This window comes from Pogoniulus pusillus, chromosome 5, assembly GCF_015220805.1.
Source record: "Pogoniulus pusillus isolate bPogPus1 chromosome 5, bPogPus1.pri, whole genome shotgun sequence".
In the NCBI taxonomy this organism is placed as follows: Eukaryota; Metazoa; Chordata; class Aves; order Piciformes; family Lybiidae; genus Pogoniulus; species Pogoniulus pusillus.
Window position 1 is genome coordinate 12,424,449 of NC_087268.1, and position 27,729 is coordinate 12,452,177.

The 27,729-nt window shown below is 44.1% G+C and overlaps 2 protein-coding genes across 2 annotated transcripts in view; both read right to left on the minus strand.

Moving 5' to 3' along the window:
• The window catches only part of F5 (coagulation factor V), a 51,023-nt gene extending 39,993 nt beyond the window's left edge, over window positions 1-11,030 (minus strand). The window contains exons 1-4 of the mRNA XM_064143236.1: window positions 10,870-11,030; window positions 6,164-6,255; window positions 4,641-4,763; window positions 920-1,132 (exon numbers count right to left, since the gene is read on the minus strand). Coding sequence (XP_063999306.1) covers window positions 920-1,132; window positions 4,641-4,763; window positions 6,164-6,255; window positions 10,870-11,030 — 589 coding nt within the window. The remainder of the gene's footprint in view (window positions 1-919; window positions 1,133-4,640; window positions 4,764-6,163; window positions 6,256-10,869) is intronic.
• An 11,383-nt stretch (window positions 11,031-22,413) lies between these two features.
• ATG3 (autophagy related 3) overlaps window positions 22,414-27,729 on the minus strand; it is a 28,879-nt gene continuing 23,563 nt past the window's right edge. The window contains exons 11-12 of the mRNA XM_064143237.1: window positions 23,386-23,454; window positions 22,414-22,670 (exon numbers count right to left, since the gene is read on the minus strand). Of these exons, the coding sequence (XP_063999307.1) occupies window positions 22,589-22,670; window positions 23,386-23,454 (151 nt within the window). The 3' untranslated portion in view covers window positions 22,414-22,588. The remainder of the gene's footprint in view (window positions 22,671-23,385; window positions 23,455-27,729) is intronic.

Here is a 27,729-nt window from a genome sequence, read left to right on the forward strand (position 1 = left end):
GAGGCTGGTGAGAGGCCTTGAGCACAGCCCTACGAGGAGAGGCTGAGGGAGCTGGGATTGTTTAGCCTGGAGAAGAGGAGGCTCAGGGGAGACCTTATTGCTGTCTACAACTACCTGAGTGGAGGTTGTAACCAGGAGGAGGTTGCTCTCTTCTCTCAGGTGGCCAGCACCAGAACAAGAGGACACAGCCTCAAGCTATGCCAGGGGAAATTTAGGCTGGAGGTGAGGAGAAAGTTCTTCACTGAGAGAGTCATTGGACACTGGAATGGGCTGCCCGGGGAGGTGGTGGAGTCACCGTCCCTGGAGCTGTTCAAGGCAGGATTGGACGTGGCACTTGGTGCCATGGTCTAGCCTTGAGCTCTGTGGTAAAGGGTTGGACTTGATGATCTGTGAGGTCTCTTCCAACCTTGGTGATACTGTGATATTGAACAAAGCATCAAAATACATTTATTCAAAGACAAGAATTGAGACCATATATGTATCAATAAATCAACTGAAAATGCAACCAGAGCAGTCAAATGCATCTGTTGATCATAGAATCAAACAGGTTGGAAGAGACCTCCAAGATCATCCAGGCCAACCTAGCACCCAGCCCTAGCCAGTCAACTAGACCATGGCACCAAGTGCCTCATCCAGTCTCTTCTTGAACACCTCCAGGGATGGTGACTCCACCACCTCCCTGGGCAGCCCAGGGATGACCTTTTCTGTCCATCCCATAATCAAAGGATGGATATGCATGAACTCTGGCATTAAAAACCTCACCCATTCTTGAAGAAAGATGTTGAGAAGTATGTACTGTACTCTGCATGTAAGGGTGTGAAAAGGAAAATAATTTATTTTCCCTCATTATCATACAAGCCTAACTTTACTAAGAAATTAACCTCTATCACCTCAGAGCAGTCTTAAAGCACTTCATTACCTTTCTTACAAATAAGCAGTGCTCCAATCAGACCAGAGTTAAAATCCATTACCATGTTCTCATGAGAATAATATGCATAAGTAAGGCAAGGCAGGTCAGCTTCTCTTGGGCCAACTTCTTCTGTGACATCCCACACATATGTGTAGACCTGGCCTGGCAGTACAGCATCGTCTCGTTTTTCTGCAGGTATTGTTCTGTCATCATACAGGGAGCCTGCCAAGGAAAGAGTCAGTAAGGTGACATGAAGACAAAGAGCAATCAAAGCATCTGAAATATCTTCCTACAAGGAAAATCTAGAGAACAAGTCTTATGAGGAGAGTCTGACAGAACGGGGATTGTTTAGTCTGAAGAGAGGAGGCTGTGGGAGACCTCATTGCTCTCTACAACTACCTGAAAGGAGGTTGCAGTGAGGTAGGGTTTGGTCTCCTCTCCCTAGTATTAGGTGATAGGATGAGAAGAAATGGCCTGAATTTGTGCCAGGAGAGGTTTAGGATGAATACTAGGAAAAAAATGTTTAAACCTTTCCTGCAAGAGTGGTCAGGCATTGGAACAGGCTGCCCAAGGAGGCAGTTGAGTCACCATCCTTGAAGGTGTTCAAGAAATGTGTGGACATGGTTTAATGGCCATGGTGGCCTTAGGTTGAAAGTTGGTCTTGATCTCAGAGGTCTTTTCCAACTGAAACGATTCAGGGGTTTTAAACAATTCCAAAAGCTTGATTGTTTCTTGCCCATATGATATTTCAGCTTCACAACAACGATTCCACTCAAACAGTAGACAATAGTATAGGGGAGGGTAGCTCTTCTATCATCCTGTTTCTTACATATTAAGGATTTCCTAGGATTGCCATCAATGCCAAAAGATGGGACTTTTCATCAACCTGTGTGCTAGTTTGAGGCTAACTGGCACATTTTAATGAGAGAGATTAGATTATAGGCTGTGAAAAGGAAACAATGGTGATGTCTACTTCACTCATAGGCTTTCTGAGATGTATAAAAACAAGAACATAAACATAGGTAAGACAGTCGTCGTGTGTCTCTGGGTGCCTAGGCAGGCCTTCTCTCCCTGGCCTTCTTTCTGTGTAACTAATCCTTCTGCTTTCTAACCCCCCTGGCCAATCCTCCAAACTCACCTTGCATGTAAGGCAAAGTCTGGGATAAGGTAGAGGGGTGGAAAGGAGGTGGAAAGGTGGTTGGGAGGCCCTCCTGGGGACTCTGGTTTCTAGGAGGAGAGTTTTGTTTCTGTATTACTTTTAAGTTGTGTATTTCTATATATAGCCATAAATATGTGTGTGTATCTGCTCGTATATTGTGCTAAGCTGTAAGTATAGCTTAATTCTTTATCTTCCAGCTTGGCTGAGTCTAGTCTGGGTGATTTCATATGGGGGAGGGGGGAGAAGGGGGAGGCAAGTAACACCCAAACCATCACAATCTGATTAGGTTTAGAATGGCACAATGCTTCAGGCTCTGCACACTGATACTCTGGGAAAGAATACTGTCCACTTAATTAACTGTCTAATTCTCTCTCATAAAGCCATTGCACAGGCTAGCACTGCCTTAGGCCTTTGGATATGCACTGCACATCCAGATGACGGCAATGGCTCATAGCTATTTCTACCATACCCAGCAAGTGTCTGCAATATGCCAACAGGGAGCCAGAGAATGAAAATCCTTGGAGCAAAAGGCACGTTAATGGATTTGTCAAACTGCCTGTCACTTCCAGTAACATCTTTCATTCATCTTCCCAAGATGGGCTTCCAAAACTCTTCCTGTACCAAGACAACAAAGCAAGCCTTGAATAAATCTGTAAACTGCAGATCAGAGCTCTGGCTCAGCACCCAGTGCAGGGTAAAATTTGGGCAACTAAATGTGTTCCGTGATAGTGCAGACACTTAACTGTCAATTTGACACCCTTCGTGATCTCTATTTGCTAGTTACATGAGAGCTGACAGAATCATTATGGATAGAAAAGACCCTTAAGATCAACTCCAACCATTATCTAACTCTAACAGAGCCACTGCTATGCCATATCCTGGATCATCATATCTAGACAGATTTTAAGTGTGCCCAGGGATGGCAATTCAAAGAAGCAAAGCACTGCAAAGCTGGCCATGGAATGCTGAGCATCAGAACAATATGATTAGCACTGTCTTGATGTACATTATCATGAGGGATCAGCAAAAGGTTTTTCAGGATCTGTATTTAAGAATTTACATGTCCTGAAATAGTACATTTCACAATTACATGGGAGTTGGACCTGATGACCTCCAGAGGTACCTTCCAAGTTCAACCACTGTGATTTTGTGAAACAATATTAGCACACAGGCAGCTGGTCAGGAGATTCTGCATGTCAGATGGCACGTATTCCTAGAGTCACATTGATGAAAGATAGGAGCTAAGAACAGGGGTGAAACTCTAATCCAGAATCAACAGATAACTTCTGTTTCACATATCCTTGCTTGAGAGCAGACCTGCAGAGAAAGATTTGGGCGTGCTGACTGACGAAGGGCTTGACATGAGCCAGCGATATGTGCTGGCAGCCCAAAAATTCTGGGCTGCACCCAAAGATGTGTGGCCAGACAGTCAAGGGAGGGGATTCTGCACCTTCAACTCTGCTCTTGTGAGATCCCACTTGGAGTACTGTGTCCAGTTCTGCAGCACCCAACACAATAAGGACATGTATCTGTTGGACAGGTTGAGAGGAGGGCCATGAAGATGATTAAAGGGCTGGAACAGCTTTCCTGCAAGGACAGGCTGATGGAGTTGGGTCAACTCAGTCTGGAGAAAATGAGGCTCTGAGCTTTCCAGTACCTGAAGAGGGACATTTTATAAGGGCCTGTGTTGACAGGACAGGGGCAATGGTTTTAAACTAGAGTAGGGTAGAGTCAGTAGTACTGCATCCAGTTTTGGAGCACCTATTACAAGAGGGATGTAGACATGCTGGAGCATGTCCAGAGAAGGGCCACTGGGATGATCGAAGGGCTGGAGCACCTCTCCTCTGAGGACAGACTGAAAGAGTTGGGGCTGTTCAGTCTGGAGAAGAGGAGGCTCCGAGGTGACCTTCTTGTGGCCTTCCAGTATCTGAAGGGGGCCTACAAAACAGCTGGGGAGGGATTTTTTAGGATATCAGGCAGTGACAAGACTAGGGGGAATGGAGCAAAGCTGGAGGTGAGGAGATTCAGACTGGACTTGAGGAGGAAGTTCTTCACCGTGAGAGTGGTGAGAGCCTGGAATGGGTTGCCCAGGGAGGTGGTTGAGGCCCCATCCCCGGAGGTGTTTAAGGCCAGGCTGGATGGGGCTCTGGCAAGCCTGATCTGGGGTAGGGTGTCCCTGCCCATGGCAGGGGGGTTGGAACTAGATGATCCTTGTGGACCCTTCCAACCCTGACTGATTCTATGATTTTGATTGGACATAAGGAAGAAGTTCTTTAGTGTGAGGGTGGTGAGACACTGTGGCAGGTTGGCCAGAGAAGCTGTGGACACCTTATCCCTGGAATCATTTAAGACCAGGCTGGGTGAGGCTTTCAGCAACCTGGTCTAGCAGGAAGCATCCCTGATCATAGCTGGGAGTTGAAACTAGACAATCATTAAGGTCCCTTCCAACTATGATTCCCATAGAATTGTCCCCATTCTATGGCCCTCAAACACTGGTCTGGACACCTCTCAATATTTCATGCAGTAGTCTACAAGTAATTGAACAAACCTTGGAGTTTTCACAGTATTTACCTTCTGCATTTTTGTTGTAAACTATGCCTTGGGGATGAATACTGACTGGCTTGTCAGCCATATTCTTCAGGTGAACTACTAAAGTATCTCCCACTTCAGCACGTAGAGTTGGTCCCAGAAGACCTGTGGTTATTCAGGATAAGGAGAGAAGGAAATGTGAGCAAAACAATGCTTTACAGTGAAACAAAGAGTTCTCTGTCTCCATTAAGGAGTGTGAGCTCTCTAAGTAAAAGCTGTACAATGAATACAAGCAAGGAATGTAGTAGCACTGCAATGAAGATTTACCTGTGAAAAAAAGGCACGGTGGGGATTTAACACCTGCAGCTCAGCCAGGAGCATTACAAATTGTTGTCTCTGGCAACTAGCACATAAAAATGACCAAAAAGCATGGGGGAAAGTTCTTCCAGATAGTGAAAAATTATCAAAAAGTTCATGTTGAGGTTCCCTAGGAATTTCTAGGAATCCTTCACATGCAGTGCAAAGGATTTAGCCGGGGGGCTGGAACTAGATGGTTTCCAGAGGTCCCTTCCAACCCAAACCATGCTGTGATTCTGCAACTAAACAGTTTTAGGAAAGCATCTGTTTTACAACTTAAGAGATTAGAAGAAGGCATTCATACACATTTCTGTGATCAGCACTCTCAATGCCAGAACAAAAAGATCTTTCAATCCCAAAATGTTGTCTAGAGAAACAAGCAGTTCCGTGTTGCAAATTTCTTTAGGCATATCCTACAAGAGGTTTTAAGAAGAGCTTGTTTCACTGCTCCCCAAGTTGCAAAAATAGGCAAGGCAAGAAACTTGCAGAGGCAACCTTTGGCTTGTTAGTCTTTTCTTGTAACCTATGTTGTAAATTTCTTTCTCTGGTGAGAAAAAAAACAGCTTCAGAAAACACATGGGAGCAAACAAAGTTGGAAGGAATTAAATCACAGACTAGGCCTATCAGGGCAACTTACTTTGAAATTTAAATCTGAACATCTAACATCTGAAGTTATTTTATCTTTTAATATGAAGCACAGGCAGACTATATAATACTCTGCAGAACTATTCATGTATGACATAACAGCTTGCCTCCACGCACTTAAAAGTGTCTTCAAGCAGTAACAGACACAAAATCAGCTTTCACTCCCAACCTCATAGTTTTTCTTATCTTTTCCACTGATCTATCAGAAACATATTTAGCCTCAGGCCTGAAGCTCTTTCCATGTGAATTTATAGTGTTGCCACTGCAACTGTGACATACAAGACTCAATGTGTATGGGAAGTCTCAACAGATGCTGAAAACAACAGCATTAGCAATTAAATTGCAGCCAGCACTGAGCTGGCACAGAGGTAGCTGAGCTCTGAAAATTCAACCTCTCTATGGTTTTTGAAAGCCTTTTGCACTGTAGAGACCTCATCTCTGATGCCTGTTTGGTTTGTGTGCAAGTGATGGGCATAAGCATAGAATACAAACTTGCTTCACCTGCTACTAGCTTTGTAACAAGCAGCAAATAAAATCACTCAGAGCATTTCCTCCCTCTTTACCTGCGAATGCATTTGCTGGCTTTTCTTTTTTAAAATCCACTTCATATTCTCTGTAAGAAATTTTCTTATAGACAGGATTTGAATGTTCCAATCTGAAACCAAAAGAGTTAAAAAAAGAAGTAAATGAAAGGACAAAGACTCCAAGAGGTATTTCAGAAAGCAAATCCTGGAATTACATTCAATAACTTGCACATTTTGCTGAAGGCAAGACAGCACAGTCCCTTGTAGCATCTTCCCCTCTCCTTTTTACTTTCTTAAGTCTAGCATGTTCATGAGCTAGAGTGTTTCATATTAAACCTTATGCCACAGTACCTAGCATACTGATTTTGCTGATCATAGAATCAACCAGGTTGGAAGAGACCTCCAAGATCATCCAGTCCAACCTAGCACCCAGCCACTAGATCATGGCACTAAGTGCCTCAATACAGTCTTTTTTTGAACACCTCCAAGGATGGCAACTGCATCACCTCCCTGATGATTCCTGTAAGTCCTTTTCATTCTGTGACAAAGATCACAGAATCATAGAATCAACCAGGTTGGAAGAGACCTCGAAGATCATCCAGCCCAACCTAGCACCCAGCCCTGCCCAGTCAACTAGACCATGGCACTAAGTGCCTCATCCAGTCTTCTCTTGAACACCTGCAGGGACGGTGCCTCCACCACCTCCCTGGGCAGCCCATTCCAATGTAAATCACTCTGTCAAGAACTTCCTCCTAACATCCAGCCTGTACTTCCCCCGGCACAACTTGAGACTGTGTCCTCTTATTCTATTGCTGGTTGTCTGGGTGAAGAGACCAACCCCCACCTGGCTACAACCTCCCTTCAGGTAGTTATAGACAGCAATGAGGTCACCCCTGAGCCTCCTCTTCTCCAGGCTAAGCACCCCCAGCTCCCTCAGCCTCTCCTCATAGGGTTTGTGTTCCAGTCCCTTCACCAGCCTTGTTGCCCTTCTCTTGACCATACTTAACTTAGAAACTTGAATTTCTCTTTACGCAGCTCTGTGCTTGAACTTTAAAACCCACCACAGCAATTTCACCACATCATTAACAAGCAGGTTCCTGCAGCAACAAACTTTAGAGGGAAGCCCAAAACTGTTTCCTGACAACAACTAAGGATCTCACAGCAAGTCACAAAATTGCTTTCTGGGAAACACTGGCAGCGTCCTTAGGCTTGTTATGTAAATAAATTAGGCACCCAGGAGACCACACAATGTTTTCTTACAAAATATTTAGGCAAGCTGAGGGACACCAGCACACAACACTTCTGAAGAAGAGGGCAGGAAGACTATTAGCCTGTATTTATTTCATTTGTATTGCTTGATTTCTAATAGTATGCATGAAGACTGGATCCAAAAGGAACTCCACTTGGGTATTTTGTTGGTTGGGGTTTTTTTTGTCATGCCCTTTCAGGCAGATTTGACAGTGAGCAGATGATGGACTGCTCAAGCATAGAGAGGCTGGGCAGAGATAAGAAAGTGAGTTCCTTTCAGTGACACCCAGAGCCCATAAGGTGGGGATGTCTTTTCCTGTCTGACACTCACTCCAGAAAAGGCCATCAGGCACCGTTCACATTTCAATCCATCCTCCTTCTCTTTGAACTCACTGATAGCACGTTTTCAGTCTGACCCAATCCCTAGCCTTCATTGACAAGTGCTGCCAGAATGCAGCAACGTTAACAGAACACACATGTCAGAGACTGAGGTGGAAGAGGAAATTCATCAGCGACCATGGTACAGCTAGCAGGAACAAACCAGGCAGCTCACTAACGCCTCGGAGATCTCAGCCTACGCAAGCATGGCCAGTTACATAACTCGGGAATGGCAGCAGCAGGGCAGCATGCACAGACCATGCATGGGGCTTCCCCTCTGCTCTCAAGCGTTTTATCCATGGCAGCTGTACGTGGTAACAAATCTCTTCGAAGATAAGATAAGACCACTGATGCTCAGAGAGTTAAGGGATCTTTTCTAGCCTGTATGACTAGAAGACTAAGGAAATAGTTCAGGAAAAATCAGTTTTGGTTTGTTTTCCCCAGCTGTGCTACTTTGCAGCTAGCTAGAATGTTTGGGTGAGAAGGATCAGATAACAGTGCTGGTGTCTACTTCACTCATAGGCTTGCTGAGATGTATAAGAACAAGAATCCAAACATAGATAAGGCACTGCTGCTTCTTCTTGGGGCATTGTCTGAGCTGCTGCTTCTGCTGGGGAGCTCAGAGCTGCATTCTATTCTCTCTCTAGCCTCTATGCCATTTCTCTGATTAACCCACTTTGCTTCACAATCCCCTGGCTGAACCTCCATTCTTCCTTGGGACTGGGGTAAGGTTGAGAGGGGTGGGAGAAGGTGGAAGGGTGGTTGGGAGCCCCTCCTGTGGACTCAGGTTTCTGGGAGGGGAGTTGTGTTTCTGTATTACCTTTTACCTTGTATATTTCTGTCTATAACTGTATCTACTGTAAATATCTGCCTGTATATTGTGCTAAGCTGTAAATACAAGCTTCATGCAAATTTCCAGAGCAGGCTGAGTCTAGTCTGGGTGATTTATAAAGTGTGGGGGAGCAGGGAACACCCAAACCATTGCACCAGCCTACCTTTTTAGAATCAAAAGCAGAAGAGTATCAGATTTTTACACTGTATTTAGAAGTTAAGCATCTAATGAAATCAGAGTAAGGTATATGACAAAACGCCCTTGGGATCCAAGCCATTAGTTCTTTTTCAGTGAGTATCTTTGTGGTGTTCCTTGAGGGTTTTTGTTTGGTTGGTTTGGGGTTTTTTTTTGGTTGTGGTTTGTTGTTTGTCTGCATATGGTGGTTGGATTGGGGTTTTATAATATTATTTATTGTTTGGGGTTTTTTTTGTTTGGTTAATTTTTGTTTTATTTGGTTTATTTTTGTTTTATTTGGTTTATTGGTTTTGGGTGTTTGTTCGTGTGTTTATTTTGGGGGTTTCATTTTGGTTTGTTTTAAAGTTGCATTTCTGTAAGCTCTACAAAGTTCACCAGATCCATCTGGCCTATGAGTGATGTGCTCTAAACGCTTATGGAAGGTATCTCAACTAGGCATTGTGTATGAAAAGCTCCTGTCTAATTGCAGGGTATTTACACTGAGATTTGAGGCAGTTTGTGGGTCTCTACTGCATGAAAACAGCCTACTCACAGTGTGACACTTGATGAAAGAGCAGTCCATGCTTACACTGATATACCCAATGTTCTGACTGGAACAATACTTAAATGGCATTTAAAAGGGACCCACCTTTAAGGGTCCCTTCCAACCTGATGCATTCTATGACTCGTATTCCTACATTTAAATCTTGTTTTCTCCTGTCTTGCCACTTCAACATGTTTATACTAATTGCTTTAAACTTTCAGTGGGAGATTTAAAAATCACAGACACATTACTTTGAGTCTTGAAAAAAGGAATAAGTAAAAATCCAGTACCTGAAAGGGGCCTACAAGAAAGCTGGGAAAGGACTTTTTACAAGGGCTTCTACTGATTGCACAAAGGAGAAAATCTTTAAGGTGCAAGAGAGTAGATTTAGACTGAATGTTAGGAGGAGATTCCTTACAGTAAAGGTGGTGAGACACTGAACAGGTTAATCAGGGAGGTTGTAGATACTCCCTCCCTGGAGGTGTTCAAGGCCAGGCTGGATGAGGCCTTGAGCAACCTGGTCTAGTGGAAGGTGTCCCTGCCCATGTCAGGGGGGTTGGAACCAGATGATCTTTAAAGTCTCTTTCAACACAAACCATTCTATGATGCTATCAACTGGAAATGCCCTTTACATAACATCCAAAAATGGAATACATGCTTAAAAAAAATAGAATCACAAACTAAACAAAAATAAAGAGACCAAATATATAAAAGAATCTAACCATATCCAAACACACCCTGCAATGCAGGAAAACAAATAATTTGTACCATTTCATGCTACTTTGTGAACAGATCAAAGCTGTGTATAGAGAACACAGCATCAGAATAAAGCCTGACTTAAACGCAACTCTAAACCACATCTAAGTGGTATAGTTTCTGTCTAAACAAAATGAACACTGCATTTGCAGTGCTCATCAGCCTAACAGTAGCAATGCAAATATTTCATGTGCTGAATTTGCACAAGTGTGTAGGCTGCCCATTCTGCAATGCTATCTGATAAAAAGTCATTAGTGTTTACACTTAATGAAGTATAGCAGTGCTTGATTCTACAGCTTTTGCTCAGCAGGACTCAGGATGGACATTACACAAAACACTACAGAGCAACTCAGAAACAACACAGCTAGTTCCAAAGTTCATCAGGCTCTGATTTAAACGAAAGTGATAGCATCCCAGTTGGAACATATTTGCTCCTCCAGTAAATTCTAAAGTCTGATTTCTTTTGAAATCTTACCAAACCATGGCACAAGTTAACATTGCTCCAAACCCATATACCTAAAATAGTTGCATTTGAAAAGAACTAAACAACAAACATCAACCAGCATAGAAGATGATAAAAGCAACTCCTGAAACAGAACTACAAAGTGCTCTGAAACACATCCACTAATGAAGCAAATGAAAAGCAGCTTTTTATACTTCATTGGCTCCAGGCCAGATCATGCTTTTTAAAGTCAGGCAAGTTCCTCTGAAGCCAAGAGATAAGGGTATAAAATTCCGCAGAAGAGAGAAAACATAAAATACTTGGTCACAAGGGAGGACGAGCTTCATCCCCCTTAGCCTGTACTTTGTTACCTGGACTTTTCCTCAGATTCCAGTTTGTAGGTCCAGCTGGTGGGCTGAGCAGCTATATAGTGCTCCCTGACCTTCGCAGCTGCCACCACTCTCTTCCCTGAGTCTGGCCACCACGAACCAAGCAGAAGCAAAAGAAAAAGACGCATGCAGAGGAGTGTCATGATACAGATGCCTGTTAACGCTGTTCTGGAAGACAAGGCTGACAACAGCTGCTTTTATTGCTGTTGCTGCTCCTAACTTCCCCTCAGAAATGAAATAATTATGATGCAAGAGGGTAACAGGATTTGCTATGTTCAGGTCATTGCTCTTCACCTCCCCTCCCCTTGCTGACAGGGATCCAATAGAGATGAAAAAAAAACCTGTTTAAACTACCTTCCCTCCCCCTCCTCCACATCATCTTCAATGAGAGACAGGCACCAAGCAAAAGCAGCTTCAGCTCCACTGCAGACTGTGGTTGAGTGATTCCCTACTGAAGCAGCAGAATATCAGAGACAGAAAACAATTACTTAGATCACTTAAAATTACAGGATATTCTACTTATGTAGTTAGGAAGAGGCCAGGGGGCATATTTTATATCTCTCCAGAAAACATAAACTCAGCACATGGCTGGCACTGATGAGCATTTAGCAGTTAGATGCTACAACTCCTAAGAAGTCATTCCCAGTTAGAAAGCAAAATGATGAAGGATTAGGAGTGGGGACTAGAAGACCTAAATGTATTTCAAATCCAGTACATATACTGCATGCTGATAATAGTAATTCAGTCACCTTTCTAAGTATGCTATCAGCTTAGGTTTGGTTCCTGCTACACTCTCAGGTAATGGATAACAAATTGGCTTCTCAGTGGCAGGTCAACCTGAAGACTTGCCCGTAGTCAGAATCCTTCTAACCTATAGTTTTTATTAGGATCTGTTGATATTTCTCTAAGAAGAGCTGATCATGAAAATATCTTTCAATAAGCCAATTAGCAGTGTCAACTATATCACCAAAAACATTTCCCTGTTTTCACAAGGGCTGAGAATTTTGTCAAAACAACAATAAAACTGAGTGTGTTTACCCTACACAAAGTTCACTGGAAAAACTCCTACCTATATCTTTTATTTCATGGATAGATCACAACAGACTTTTCCATATTTGCTAAAAAATTTTCATGGAAAGAAAAAAAAAAAAACACCTAAAGTCCCTAATTAGAGTAATTCCACTCCAGATCTAGATTAAAAATAAGGACATTTCTTCAGACTACTTCAAAACAAAACATCTTCAGTTTTAGCTTTGAGGTATTTTTTTCAAGAGCAAAATGGTCTAAGTGGAAGCTTGGTTAATTCTAACCCAATTATAGAATCACAGAATCATTTCAGTTGGAAAAGACCTCTAAGATCACTGAGTCCAACCATCGACCCAAGTCCACTGTGGCCATAAAATCAAGACCAGAAGTGCCATGTCCACACATTTCTTTTTATATGGTACAACATGGCTTTAGAAGTGATGGGGGTGGGGGGAGGGCAAAAAATAAAAGGATAAATGCCAAAATACCAAAAGCAGAATGCTCCCTACCAAACTCCAGAACCTGAAAACAACAGTCATCATTTGAACAGTGTACAACTACACACATCATGGAACAGTTTCAAGGCAGCAAATTGAGCTTAAATTACCTCCTGCTGCATCTGTAGGGAGTTAATCTCTTGTTCCTGTGAGCTGCTTTGACACAAAATGCATGAAAGGGACTCAAAAATTCCAGAGTCCAGCAACAATTAAGTTGGCCAAGGATATTTGTGCTGAAAAATATTAGATAATAAGGAAATACTACTGGACTGTTTAATTGTTGTTTTGATTACAGAACTCACTACGATCCTCAGTAGAGTTTAGATTGGATATTGGGTCATGCATTGGAACAGGCTGCCCAAGGAGGTGGTGGAGTCACTGTGCCTGGAGGTGTTCAAGAAATGAGGAGATATGGTGTTCTATGATATAGTACAGTGATCACAGAGGTGTTGGATAGAAGGTTGGACCTGATGATCTGAGAGGTCCTTTCCAACCTTAATGATTCCATGAAAATCGTTAACTAAAAAGTTACAACATTTGTCTCATTTCTACTCTAGTTGCAGTCTCATCTGTGACTCGGGGTCTGTTTTGGTGCTGGTTGTTAAGATGTAAAAATGCCATTAATTAAGATTTTGTGGGGAAAAAAGAAACTCTGGCTAGATGGACCATTCCTTCTTTTGACTCAGAGCTAATAGGAAGTGAAGTGCCTGGCATGTTCTGTTAAACCAAAACCATCATCACTTTTACATTAGCTTGTCTCACCTCCAGTTCTTCAGCATCCACAGAGAAGCACACAGAAAATATCAGGCATCTTTATAAGATCAGAAACTAGTTCAGGTTTGGGTCCAATATCCATTGGGCTTCAGAACACTGAAAATAAAACACACTTTAAACAGCCCATATTATCATAGAATTGCTTCAATTGGAAGAGACCTTTAAGATCATTGGGTCCAAACTTCAACCCAAGACCACCATGGCCATTAAACCATGTTCCAAAGTGCCGTGTCCGCACATTTCTTGAACACCTTCATGGATGGTGGCTCCAAGCCTTCCTGCAATTCTGTTCAATGCACTAAATGTTTGAATTTTCCATTGGAGGTTTCTAATACTTAATTCTTCCCTATAATAAAAGATAAAGCACTGGGATGAGATTTAACAAGGCCAAATGCAGGGTCCTGCACTTTGGCCACAACAACCCCAAGCAGCTGTAGGCTGGGGACAGAGTGGCTGGAGAGCAGCCAGGCAGAAAGGGACCTGGGGGTACTGGTGGATAGTAGGCTGAAGATGAGCCAGCAGTGTGCCCAGGGGACCAGGAGAGCCAATGGCATCCTGGCCTGTTATCAGGAACAGTGTGGCCAGTAGGACAAGGGAGGTTATTCTTCCTCTGTACTCAGCACTGGTCAGGCCAAACCTTGAGTACTGTGTCCAGTTCTGGGCTCCTCAATTCAAGGGATATGTTGAGGCGCTGGAACGCATCCAGAGAAGGGCCACAAAGCTGGTGAGAGGCCTGGAACACAGCCCTGTGAGGAGAGGCTGAGGGAGCTGGGGTTGTTTAGCCTGGAGAAGAGGAGGCTCAGGGGTGACCACATTGCTGTCTACAACTACCTGAAGGGAGGCTGTAGCCAGGTGGGGGTTGGGCTCTTCTACCAGGCAACCAGCAACAGAACAAGGGGACACAGTCTCAAGTTGTGCCGGGGGGAAGTATAGGCTGGATGTTAGGAGGAAGTTGTTGGCGGAGAGAGTGACTGGCATTGGAATAGGCTGCCCAGGGAGGTGGTGGAGTCACTGTCCCTGGAGGTGTTCAAGAGTAGACTGGATGAGGCCCTTAGTACCATGGTCTAGTTGACTGGATAGGGCTGGGTGCTAGGTTGGACTGGATGATCTTGGAGGTCTCTTCCAACCTGCTTGATTCTATGATTCTAGGCTAAGAATTAATACCCAGAATGCAGGGCTATAACCCCTTGCTTTGTGACAGTGAGCTGGGAATCATCAAAACGGAGATAAGCCCCCCAAATTCATCAAAATGTATAAAAATAGCTTAATTTATTTTTCAAATTCCTTAGCCAAAAAAAAAAAAAGGTAAAAGGAATTAAAATGCAGATCAGTGAAATGAGTTCTACAAGGATGGCTGATAGCACTGGCAGTCTTAAAGAAGTACATCAAATCAGATCAAATCTGCTTTCTATTATGGATACTGATTAGCACCTATTAACCTTCTTTAATCTTTCAAGAACAAAAAGTCTAATATGGATTACTTCCTTATCTTCTCTGCCCACACCTCTTGAACCATCTGAAATAATCTGATCAGCCTGTTCTGTATTTTTTTCAAGGTACTGCAAGGCAGGGTCTTCCTTAGGGGCTGGGAAGTTTCATAGTGTTCCAAATATCAGCAGTAATAATCCAGAGTCTTGTTTCTTCTCACCTGACCATCACTTTTTAATACCTGCCATTGTATCTTCTGACTGACATGGTAAAAGTCTAATGCACACACAGATTTATTTATTGTTTAGTCAGCATTGCTTGCCTGCCAGTTCACAGAAGTGACTACAGAATACATTGTTCAGGCTGAAGTCTAAGACAATGCAGTTCTATTGTCTCTTCAGATATTACTGCATCCAGTTCTGGTGCATGCAACACAAGGACTTCAAACTGCTGGAGTGGGTCCAGAGGAGGACCTCCTCTATAGGGACAGGCTGTGAAACCTGGGACTGTTCAGCCTGGTGAAGGCTCCAGGGAGACCTTATAGCAGCCTTCCAGTGCCTGAAGAGAGCCTACAAGAGAGCTGGGGAACAACTTTTCTACAAGGGTTTGCAGTGATAAGACCAAGATTCTAGCTTTAAGCTGGAAAAGGGTTTAGACTGGATATTATAGGAAGATCTTCTTTATAGTGAGAGTGGTGAGACACTGGAACAGGTTGCCCATGGAAGCTGTGGATGCTCTGTCCCTGAAAGTGTTTGAGGCCAGGGGGAACAGGGCCTTGGGCAACCTGGTCTAGTGTATGGTGTCCCTGCCCATGGCCCCTTTAAGGTCCCTTCCAACCCAAACCATTCTATGACTCTGCAATCATTCTATGTATAGCTATACTTTCAACTTCTCCTATCTCAACACTGCACACGCAGCACATGTAATATTTTGTCTTATGTGCATGTTCAAGTGTATCTTCCATTTGACCACAACCAACAACAGAAGATCTGTAGGCAAATACCATGTATGGAAGAGCATGGGTCTAGTCTGCACTGGCAAAACAATCTCTGCAGCATTGACAGGGACACACTAGACCCAGGTTGCTTGAGGCCACAACCAACTTGACCTTGAACACCTCCCCAGAGGGGCATCCATTACACCCCTAGGCAATCTGTTCCTTTGTCTCACCATCCTCACTGTAAAGAATTTCTACCTAATATCCAGTCTAAAGCCATTCCCTCTCATCCTATCACTGCAAGCATAGAGGAAAAACAGCTGTAAAAGCTTTAATAGCTAATAATGGACAGATAATAATGCACTAACTGAGATCTCTCTCCTTCAGGTACACCAATCAATGCTCAGTGGTCCACACAAGCATATTTTGTTTAGTGCAGGGTGAAAGGACTTTCATGGGCAAACAAGGAGTTAATTATTGATCAGCAGTGAACCCATCATTCTGAAGCAGGGAAAATACAGAGGAGGGCACTTACCAAATCTGCCAGGCACAACTTGGAATAGAAGCCATCATATAAATATCTTCACTTCGCAAGAAGGTTCCAAAGCCAAGAAAAGTTCATTTGTGACATGGCTCATTTTAGAAGTTTAAAGTACATGCATTAGGTCAAAAACCACATGAGCAGGCAAAAAGAAAAGGTGGCTGGGAAACTTGGGCTTTCCTGATACAAATGCATATTCCTCTTGAAGAAGTTGGTAAGTTTTTTATTTGATGGCAGCTCATCTAAGAACACACTCTGCATAACTGTAAAGGAGCACAGGCTGCGTTACTCCTAGGGTCACACAGACAGCAGGGCAGTAAGAATGCAGGGCAGCATTTCAATCTGCTCCGAGACTAAAGGCTTTGGAAGATACATGATTGTGCTGACTCCAACCTACAAACGTCCACATTCTGTAAACTTGTATTTTTCCTTAGCAGAAAAGCCAATCTCCTTGTTTATAATTGGGTGTTCCTCCAAGTCATTGTTTGGCAAAACTGTTTATTTAGTAGGACTCAAAAATTATTTGCACAGAAATAGTAAATAAAAAGAAGTTTCAGAGAAAAAGAAATATGAGAACTGTCTAAATACTGTAACAAAAAAACAACCCCAACTTCATTGCTAAAAAAAAAATTGTCTAACCTAGGCTTTTGGCCTGAAAAAGAAAATACTCATTTTGAGGAACAAAAGGACAACACAACTAGTTTTCTCTCTTCAAAAAGAACATTAACAATGTCTGACTCAAGTTTGGTTGCTTTGTTTCCCCCCTGCTACTCCCTTCCCCCTGCTGTGTTTAATTTTTGCCGGAAAATTTTCAGTTTGGCTCCACAAAGAATTCTACTCCTACTCTAAACCATGTTTGTCTTCTCTGTGTTCCTGTTTGCCTTCTTTACTAAGAGATTTCTCTATTTGCCCAGGCTTACAGCTGATGTGCTAAATCAGGCCAGATGCCCTAAGGCTAAATTAATCTAGCAGCATATTCAGCTTGGCTTTTTTATTTTCCTGTTGAGAAGCAAACCAGTAAAAAATATCAGTGTCTACAACAGGATGGTCAAGAGGCAGTGCAGGGATTGCAGGAGTCTGCAATGAGGAACATTTGCATCTTTTTAGAATCATAAAAAAAAAAAATTTGTTTAGAATCATAGAATCAAACCAGTTGGAAGAAACCTCCAAATCATCCAGCCCAACCTATCCCCCAGCCCTGTCCAATCAACTAGACCATGGCACTAAGTGCCTCAGCCAGGCTTTTCTTGAACACCTCCAAGGATGGCAACTCCACCACCTCCCTGGGCAGCTCATTCCAATGCCAATCACTCTCTCTGGCAAGAACTTCCTCCTAACATCCAGCCTAGACCTACCCCCGCACAACTTGAGACTGTGACTCCTTGTTCTGTTGCTGGTTGTCTGGGAGAAGAGCCCAATCCCACGTGGCTACAGCCTCCTTTCAGGTAGTTGTAGACAGCAAGGAGGTCACCCCTGAGCCTCCTCTTCTCCAGGCTGCACACCCCCAGCTCCCTCAGCCTCTCCTCATACGGTTTGTGTTCCAGGCCCTCTCACCAGCTTCATCGCCCTTCTCTGGATACATTTCAGTATCTCAACATCTCTCTTGAATTGAGGAGCCCAGAACTGGATGCAGGACTCAAGGTGCAGCCTGACCAGTGCCAAGTACAGGGGAAGAATAATCACTTGTGTCCTACTGGCCACACTGTTCCTGATACAGGCCAGGATGCCATTGGCTCCCCTGGCCCCCTAGGCACACTGCTGGCTCATGTTCAGCCTACTGTCTACTAGCACCTCCAGGTCCCTTTCTACCTGACTGCTCTCCAGCCACTCTGTCCCCAGTTTATCATAAACCGTTATTGTAATTGGAAGTGGATCATCAAAAAAAGAGCTTCTTATCAAGTACCTTCATTCAGGATTGGGGTGATACTTTGGATAATTTTTTTCTTCTTTCATAGGGCTGCATTTTCTACACCCAGAGCTGTTTTGTATTTTTTGTTGGTTTGCATTGTTTAAGGGTTTTGACTTTTTTTTTTGTTTGTTTGTTTTAAAAAGCAGACTTAGAACAAATAGAGGTTGGGTGAGGAGTGGCTCAAGTGCAGTCTTGAAGAGATAGACAGTGGGGGTGGCAGTTGTCAAAAAACCTCAACATGAGCTGGCAATGTGCACTTGCAGCCCAGCAGGCAACCACCTCCCAGGCTGCATCAAAAGACATGTGACCAGCAGGACAGGGGAGGCAGTTCTCCCCCTCTTCTCTTGTGAGACCCCACCTGGAGTATTTGGTCCAATTCTGGTGCCCCCAGCAAAAGGAAGGCATCAAACTGCTGAAGCAGGTCCAGAGGAGGATCATGATGATCAGAGTTGAAGCACCTCCCCTAGAAAGACAGGCTGAGAGACCTAGGGCAGTTCAGTCTGGAGAAGGGTGCACAGAGATCAAATAGCAGGCTGAGGGACTTTGTAGAAAGGCTTGTTGCAACAGGATGAAAGGGAATGGACTGAAGCTTGAGGAGGGTAGATTTAGACTGGACAAGAAATTCTTTACAGTGAGGGTGGTGAGACACTGGAACACATGACCCAGGGAGGCTGTGGATATCCTTTCCTTGGAGGTGTTCAGGACCAGGTAAAATAAGGACTGGGGCAACCTGGGCTAGTGGAAGGTGTCCTTGCCCCTGGTAGAATGGTTGGAACTAGATGACCCTCAAGGTCCATCCAATCCAAACCATTCTATGATTCTATCAAGTTACTATCAAAAAAGGTTGTTCTCTGCTAGGGAAACAGACAAGTATGATTGAGGAAGACACATCACATCACTATGCTTTTACCATAAGAAAACACTAAATCACACCTGTCCCTGCAGATTTTACAACACTCAAATCCAAGCTGTTCTGGTTCTTTATCAATGGATCAGGATGCCTGCTAGCAAGGTGGTTAAACCACCTCCACTTTCCCACACCAGAAACAAGCAGCCACAACAGAACAAACCTGAAATTGCCCTCATTCTTCAATACTATTTCCATCATTCATTGTTCATAGCTTAGACTTTGACTAGACTTGTAGAAGACTAAATACAGAAGCATTATTAATTTTTTCCCATGTAAATTGAGGATTAGGGATCTTAAGATTTTAGAAGAGCTTGCAATAGTAATTTTAGATCTCTATGAACTTACTCCCTTTGCATCATAACACAATTTCTTATGGTAAAATCCCACCTTTGGTTCAGATTCAGGGGAATCAAAATTTCACACACACCTGCAAATCACAGAATAGTCTAGGTTGGAAGGGACATCCAAAGGTCATCTAGTCCAACCCCCGCTTCAGTCAAAGGCATCCTCAACTAGACCATGTGCCCAGAGCAAGAATAAGGCCCAAGTTCACCAGACAGAGATCTAGAAGGCAAGTAAAGAGGCACAAGACCTTTTAAGATGTGTAGTAGGAGAAGGACTCCACAGAGTAGCTCAGCTGTTTAGATGTAAAGGCAAAATTCAGATAATTTGTGACCCTGTAGGATTTGTCAAAAGCTCTAACTCAGGCTACTTGCTTTGTGCACATTTATAGCAGTTTCTACAGCAGTAATCTTTGCTGCCAACAGGAATTTTTAATACTAGTTCCAAACAGAAGAGAAGGATTGACATACAGTGCAAATGCTGTAAGTGTACCCAGGTCAAATCTGTTTGCTCAGACACAGCTACTTCAAAAGGCATCCAAGCAGGGTAGCCCTAAGCAGTCAGCAAACGTTAGGTTCCTGTGCTATGAACACTGTAAGTATCTTGGTGCTGATGGAAGCCATTGGCGAGTTCTCTTCAGTTCTGCTGCAGTCACATAAGGAAAAGGCCTTCATCAGTTCACACTTTGAAAAAGGATGCTACTTGTGTGGCCAGTAGGACAAGGGAGGTTATTCTTCCCCTGGACTCAGCACTGGTCAGACCACACCTTGAGTACTGTGTCCAGTTCTGGGCCCCTCAATTCAACAAAGATGTTGAGGTGCTGGAACATGTCCAGAGAAGGGCAACAAAGCTGGTGAGGGGCCTGGAGCACAAATCCTATGAGGAGAGGTTGAGGGAGCTGGGGGTGTTTAGCCTAGAGAAGAGCAGGCTCAGGGGTGACCTCATTGCTGTCTACAACTACCTGAAGGGGCATTGTAGCCAGGTTGGGGGTGGCCTCTTCTCCCAGACAACCAGAAATAGAACAAGGGGACACAGTCTCAAGTTGTGCCAGGGGAAGTACAGGCTGGATGTTAGGAGGAAGTTGTTCACAGAGAGAGTGATTTCCCATTGCAATGGGCTGCCCAGGGAGGTGGTGGAGGCACCATCCTTGGGGGTCTTCAAGAAAAGCCTGGATGAGGCTTGATTGGATAGGGCTGGGGGATAGGTTGGACTGGATGATCTTGGAGGTCTCTTCCAACCTGGTTGATTCTATGATTCTATGATACTTACTTTTATCAGCAACCTGACAAAGCAGTACGTGTTGTGAATTCAACATACCAGAAACCAGTGAAATTACTCTCCTCCTTTAGGAAGGTGAGACAACCTCTACAAAAAAAAAAGGTTTCAAAAGACTGACACAGCAAAGGAAAAATAAAGGATATACAAAGAGAGGCCTTACTCGTGGTTAAGTTGTAATCCCTTCCTTCTCTAAACCTGCAAACTTGTTGGGTGGAGGGCAGCTTCTTCCTCCGCTACCAAAAACCTCAAAACATCTTAGAAATCAGTGTGATAGGGAAAATCCAACAGCATGACTCACTGGGTGTGCTTAAGTTTTAACAGGCTTCAGGCAGCACTGCTCTTCACACAGACATTGCTCAAGATACTGTCCAAGAAAGAGGAAACAAAGACAGTTATCAAAAAATGAAAGCCAAATGAAACGCAGCACGCAAAACTTGATTGAAGTAATAGCATGGCATAGAGGACACTCAAGCTGTGGATCACTTTTGCCAAGGCAGGGACTGCCTTTCCCACCCAACAACAAATTCAGACACTTGCAGACACTCAACTTCAGGTTACCTTGCAGAATGTAAGTTTGGGAAACAAAGATGCTGTCCTGAAAGCTGAACAGAGTTTAAGTGAATGTGAGACAGTTTTGAATCATATAGTTATAAAATTTTAATGTAATAAAATGGTCTTTTTCTTCCCATGTTTTACAAGACAGAGTGGCTGATAAAGCCTGGGTATGTCTGCAGTGTCTGAATTCATTAACATCCCTATGCATACTTACCTCTAAAACAAAACCATGCTGTTAGACTAACAGTCAGTGTAGCTGAGACAGAGAAGTAATCAAAATTGAATCTTCCTCTACCACAGCAATCCCCTCCCTTTACCACTAAGCTTTTAGTTTTGACAGTAAGACTGTTCTTCCCTTTATTACAGGATGAATACACTACACACTAATATTCCTCCTTTGTCTCAAAACAATTCAGTCTTAAAACACTTGCCTTGAACAAATGTAAGGACAAATCCTTCAAAGATGGGTTATTTTAAGATGTAGTCAAACCTTCTTAATAAGATGATCATTAATTTCCTTTCAGCTTTCAAAATCCTCCTCCAGCTAGAGTAAACATAACAATTCATTAACTAGCAAAAAACCACATAGCTCTTAAGTGAATTTAAAAGGAAGAATCATATAATCAGTCAGGGCTGGAAGGGTCCACAAGGATCATCTAGTTCCAACTCCCCTGCCATGGGAAGAGACACCCTACCCCAGATCAGGCTGGCCAGAGCCCCATCCAGCCTGGCCTTAAACACCTCCAGGGATGGGGCCTCAACCACCTCCCTGGGCAACCCATTCCAGGCTCTCACCACTGTCATGGCGAAGAACTTCCTCCTCACATCCAGTCTGAAGAAAGGAAGGGGGAAAGTTTTTGGAGCTCTTGCTATTGAGGTGTGGAGTTGCAGATGCACTGGCAATGGTAGCTCTGTTTGGGAAGCTGATCCTCTTCACGTGAAAACCAGAACACAAAGACAGGTGGAATGAAGTAACTCAAAGAGTAGAAATGTGGATTTCCATACAAAAAAAAATATTGACATTCAAGGTGAGGCTAGACAGGGCCCTAGGTGACCTGAGCTAGTAGGAATACCCCTGCTGACTACAAGAGGGCCAGACTAGACGACTTTCAGCAGTCCCTTTTGGCCCAGACCATTCTATGAAAAAACAAAGTAAACACATTTTCAGGAATCATCAGTGAAGCCAAAAGCATTAGGCTTCTACAAGGAAAGTGGATTTCAGCTTCCAATATAGTCAGAGACAGCCTTCTGCTGACAGGAAATTGAAGGACTTACAAAGGAAGACAAATCCCACTTCTTAGTGCATTGTCTGTACAGGAATGAAAGCAATTTATTTCTACTACACACAAAGATTTTTATTAAAAAGGCTGGTAATGGAACATTTTATTTTAATGCATCAACTTGGTAAAAGGTACGTTACAGAAACTGTGTATAATGTTGTGTAAGTCACATGGATGGGTTATTAAAAAAGAAATCTGGTAATTAGAAGAGGACATTCTCTTAGTTACATTGTAAAGTGCCTTGTGTAGTCATATTCTATCGTTGGAATGACTGCCTGTACAAATTTCAAGAAGATAAGAAGGTACCTGAGCTTCTCATTAAGGAAAATGTGCAAGAGCTAGAGATCTTGGAAAAAAAAGAGGAGGGGGGGAAGAAAGAGAGAAGAGAAAGAAAGGTGGGATTGGCAGAGAAAAAAAGAAAAAAAACAGAAAAGCAGAAGTTCCATTTAGTGGTCTGCTCGACATTATTTTTCGCCCCTAGGAAAACAGCACCTAGCAATGACACAGTCAGAGAACAGGAAATTAAAACATAATTCTAACTGATGACATCTAATGCTTGCCCAAGCATCAGGATCTTCCTGGCTTAAAGCAGGGAGGCAGCTCTTTAAAATAAATCTTACAAACACCATTTACCATCCCCTTTATATACTTAATATTTGTTAATAACAAGCATCAAGGTGTACTGCAACTATCGAGACTAATCCTGAGCTACCTTTCTGTAGTTGCAGAGAGAACAAGCTCCACAGTGTTTCAGTGGCTCAGAAAACAAAACAGGATCCTGTTCTGAATCATCCTAAAAGAAGTTCTTTCTGTTGATGAGGGAAAATAGACACCAGTTTTGCTAGACTGAGAAGTGTACCTTAGAAGAGACCGTCCTCAGCTCCCTTGTTTTTATCCCCCTCAAAAGCGCATGGGGCCTGCATTTGCAGTCTGGGGTATATTGGGAAATTATAACCTGGAACTACAACAGAGAAGTGAAAGACCAAAATAAATCATTATCATGCAGTAATGAAAAGGATACATGTGAACTCCAAGTTCTCCTCCACCTTCTGCAACAGTCTCAATTATTTTCTTCATGACTTCTGCATGCCTGAAAAAGAGATCAAAAATAGTGAAAATTTTAAGGAAAAAGCAACTCCCTCTACACAGAACCACTGCAGCTGGAAAAGACTCTAAGCTCATTAAGACTATTACCTAACTATCAGGAACACCACTACATCATATCCCAGAGCACCATATCTAGATGGCTATTGTATACATCCAGGAATGACAATTTGATGTCTTCCCTAGGCAGCCTGCTCCAGTCTCTGAGAAGCCTTTTGGTATAGAAGTTTTTCCTCATGTTTAACCTGAGCCTCCCCTGATGTAACTTGATGCCATTTCCTCTTGTCTTTCCAATCAGCTGTGACTTGTGAGAAGGGATCAACACTCACCTTTCTATGACCTCCTTTCAGGTAGTTGTAGATAGGTGGATGTTGGTCTCATCTCATTAAGATTAGGTTTTGTGCAATTTAAACAGCTTTGGACTGCTAGCTTTACAAGCAGCAAGAGAAAAACCTTCAGTTTATTAAGGAAAGCAACACATCAACAAATGAAAGTCAGTATTAAGTGGCAGCTCTTAGTCACATGGAAAGCAAAAAACTGTTCTATGCCACAATGTGGACTGAGTCACTATCGTAATTGCTGAATGTCAGAGAACATACGAAAGCAGCTCCCCAGAAGGTAATCCTGACCAGCAGCAAGACATCAGCACTTCTCAGAAAACCTCTGAAGATTGCTGCAAGTGTTTTCGCTACTTCCACATAACTTAAGAGGTATCACAGTATCACCAAGGTTGGAAGAGACCTCACAGATCATCAAGTCCAACCCTTTACCACAGGGCTCAAGGCTAGACCATGGCACCAAGTGCCACGTCCAATCCTGCCTTGAACAGCCCCAGGGACGGCGACTCCACCACCTCCCCGGGCAGCCCATTCCAGTGTCCAATGACTCTCTCAGTGAAGAACTTTCTCCTCACCTCCAGCCTAAATCTCCCCTGGCACAGCCTGAGGCTGTGTCCTCTCATTCTGGTGCTGGCCACCTGAGAGAAAAGAGCAACCTCCTCCTGGTTACAACCTCCACTCAGGTAGTTGCTGGCAACAATGAGGTCTCCCCTGAGCCTCCTCTTCTCCAGGCTAAACAATCCCAGCTCCCTCAGCCTCTCCTCATAGGGCTTCTGCTCAAGACCTCTCACCAGCCTCGTTGCCCTTCTCTGGACACACTCAAGCATCTCAATGTCCCTCCTAAACTGGGGGGCCCAGAACTGAACACAGTACTCAAGGTGTGGTCTAACCAGTGCAGAGTACAGGGGCAGAATGACCTCCCTGCTCCTGCTGACCATACCATTCCTGATGCAGGCCAGGATGCCACTGGCTCTCTTGGCCACCTGGGCACACTGCTGGCTCATGTTCAGGCGGGTATCAATCGGCACCCCCAGATCCCTCTCTGTCTGGCTGCTCTCCAGCCACTCCGACCCCAGCCTGTATCTCTGCATGGGGTTGTTGTGGCCAAAGTGCAGCACCCTGCACTTGGAGCTATTGAACCCCATCCCATTGGACTCTGCCCATCTGTCCAGGTGGTCAAGGTCCCGCTGCAGAGCCCTTCTGCCCTCCAACCCAGCCACATCTGCCCCCAGCTTAGTGTCATCTGCAAACTTGCTGATGACTGACTCCATGCCCTCATCCAGATCATCTATGAAGATGTTAAAGAGGATGGGGCTCAGCACAGATCCCTGAGGGACACTGCTAGTGATCAGCCGCCAGCTGGATGTGGCACCATTCACCACCACTCTCTGGGCTTAGCCCTCTAGCCAGTTCCTAACCCAGCACAGAGTGTTGCCATCCAAGTCACGGGCTGACAGCTTAGCCAGCAGTTTGCTGTGGGGGACAGTGTCAAAGGCCTTGCTGAAGGTATGAAACGCTCAAACATTTCCTAGTTTTGTAGGAAAGCAGGCTAAACCAAACCAACTCTACCATCAAATCAGAACTGATCCCCTGGGACTGGCTTTTTCTCTGGTAGTAACTTGAGTTCTATAGCAGATCAGTTTCCAAAATCACTTCTCTCTGACTGGTTTTGTAAAGCACGTATAAGGCAGGACAAACATTTCCTCAGGCTGCTGCGTTTTGATGTAGTCATCAGTGGTACAGCAGACCTACTATGAACCACACAAACACCTGTGCACAAAGGCGACACTGAGAACAACATGGAATCACAGAATAGCTACAATTGGAAGAGACTGGTCATCATCTAGTCCAGGGGTCCTCAAACTACATCCTGCAGGCCAGATACAGCCCCCAAGGGTCCTCAATCCAGCCTGCTAGTATTTACAGAACCCCCCCACCAGGGGTTGGGGGGGAAACCAAGCAGCCACTTCCTGCCACTTAATCCACTTTGCAGGCCTCTGCAGCCCCCAAGCACCCACCAGGACTGGGCTGGAACCAAACTACAGTCCAGCCCCCAACACTACTGCATGGAACCAAACCTGGATGTTAGGAGGAAGTTCTTCACAGCGTGATTTCCCATTGGAATGGGCTGCCCAGGGAGGTGGTGGAGGCACGTCCCAGGAGGTGTTCAAGCAAAGCCTGGATGAGGCACTTAGTGCCATGGTCTAGTTGACTGGATAGGGCTGGGTGCTAGGTTGGACTGGATGATCTTGGAGGTCTCTTCCAACGTGGTGGATTCCATGATTCTATAGTCCAGCCCCCAACACTACTGGGCTGGAACCAAATTATAGTCCGGCCCCCCACAGTGTCTGAGGGACAGTGAACCAGCCCCCTGCTTAAAAAGTCTGAGGACCCCTGGTCTAGACCAACCCTCCCTTCTCAATGAGCATTCAACTACAACAAATTGCTCAGGACTTGGACCCAGTTTTGAATATCTCCAAAGATGAAGACTTAACATCTTTTAATAAGCACTGCAAATTCAAACACAATGGCTTTCTTTATGGGATAGTGTGCTAGTTTGAGGCTATCTGGAATATTATAATGAGAGAAATTAAGATTATAGGCTGTGAGAAGAAAACAATGGTGATGCCTACTTCACTCATAGGTTTGCTGAGACATAAAAAAATAGATGACAGTCTCCGAGAGAGGTGGTATCTGTGTTTTCTCTCTGGGTTTCTGCTGCTCTGTGTAACCCAAGTAATCACTCTGCTTCTAACCCCCCTTGCCAATCCTCACAGCTCACCTTGCATATAAGGCAGACTCTGGGATAAGATAGAGGGGTGGAAAGACGGTGGAAGGGTGGTTGGGAGCCCCTCCTGAGGGCTCTGGTTTCTCAGAGGGGTGCTGTGTGTATTACCTTTAAATGGTATATTTCTGTATATAGCTGTATATATTTGTAATAGATTGTAAACATCTGCTTGTATATTGTGCTAAGCTGTGAATAGAAAGCTTCATTCCTTAACTTCCAGCCAGCTGAGTCCAGTCCAGGTGATTTCAATGTGGGGGGGGGGGGGGGGGGGGGGGGCAGGGCAGGTAACTCCCAAACCATCAGAGATAGTTCTTACGCTCTATAGTCATAGAATTGTTTCAGTTGGAAGAGACCTCTAAAAGAGAATCCAAACATCAATCTAAGACTACTATGGCCATTAAACTATGTCCCAAAGTACCATGCCCACACATTTCTTGAACGCCTCTCCAGGGATGGGGACTCCATCTCTGTGGGCAGCCTGTTCCAACGCCTGACCATCCTTTCAGTGAAGAAATTGTTCCTAATATCCAATCTAAACCTCAGCTGGCACAATTTCAGCCCATTTCCTCTCATTCTATCACCTGAGAAGAGACCAACCCCTGTCTCACTACAACTTCATTTTGGGGAGTTGTAGAGCAATGAGGTCTCCCCTTAGCCTCCCCTCCTCCAGACTAACCAACCCTCAGCTGCACCTCTCAAGACCTGTTCTCCAGGCCCTCCACCAGCTTTGCTGCCCTTTTCTGGACACACTTCAGCACCAAAATGCTCTTTTTGGAGTATGGGGCACAAAAACTGGACACAGTATTCAAGGTGCAGCCTCACCAGTGCCAAGTAGAGGGTTATGATCATTTCTCTACTCCTTCTGGACACACCATCCTTCATACAGCCCAGGATAGTGTTGGCCAACCTGGCCACCTGAGCATAAACCAGGGAATGAAGAAGATACCACATCAGCAGGTAGGACTACTGTGTGGTTAATTTATGTTCTATGTAGAAGGGCAATGAGGTTTGTGAACATCCTGAAACACATGACATACAAGGAGCAGCTGAGGGATCTGGGGTTGTTCAATCTGGAAAAGGGGAGGCTGAGGGGAGACCTCATGGCTCTCTTCAACTACCTGAAGGGAGGCTGAAG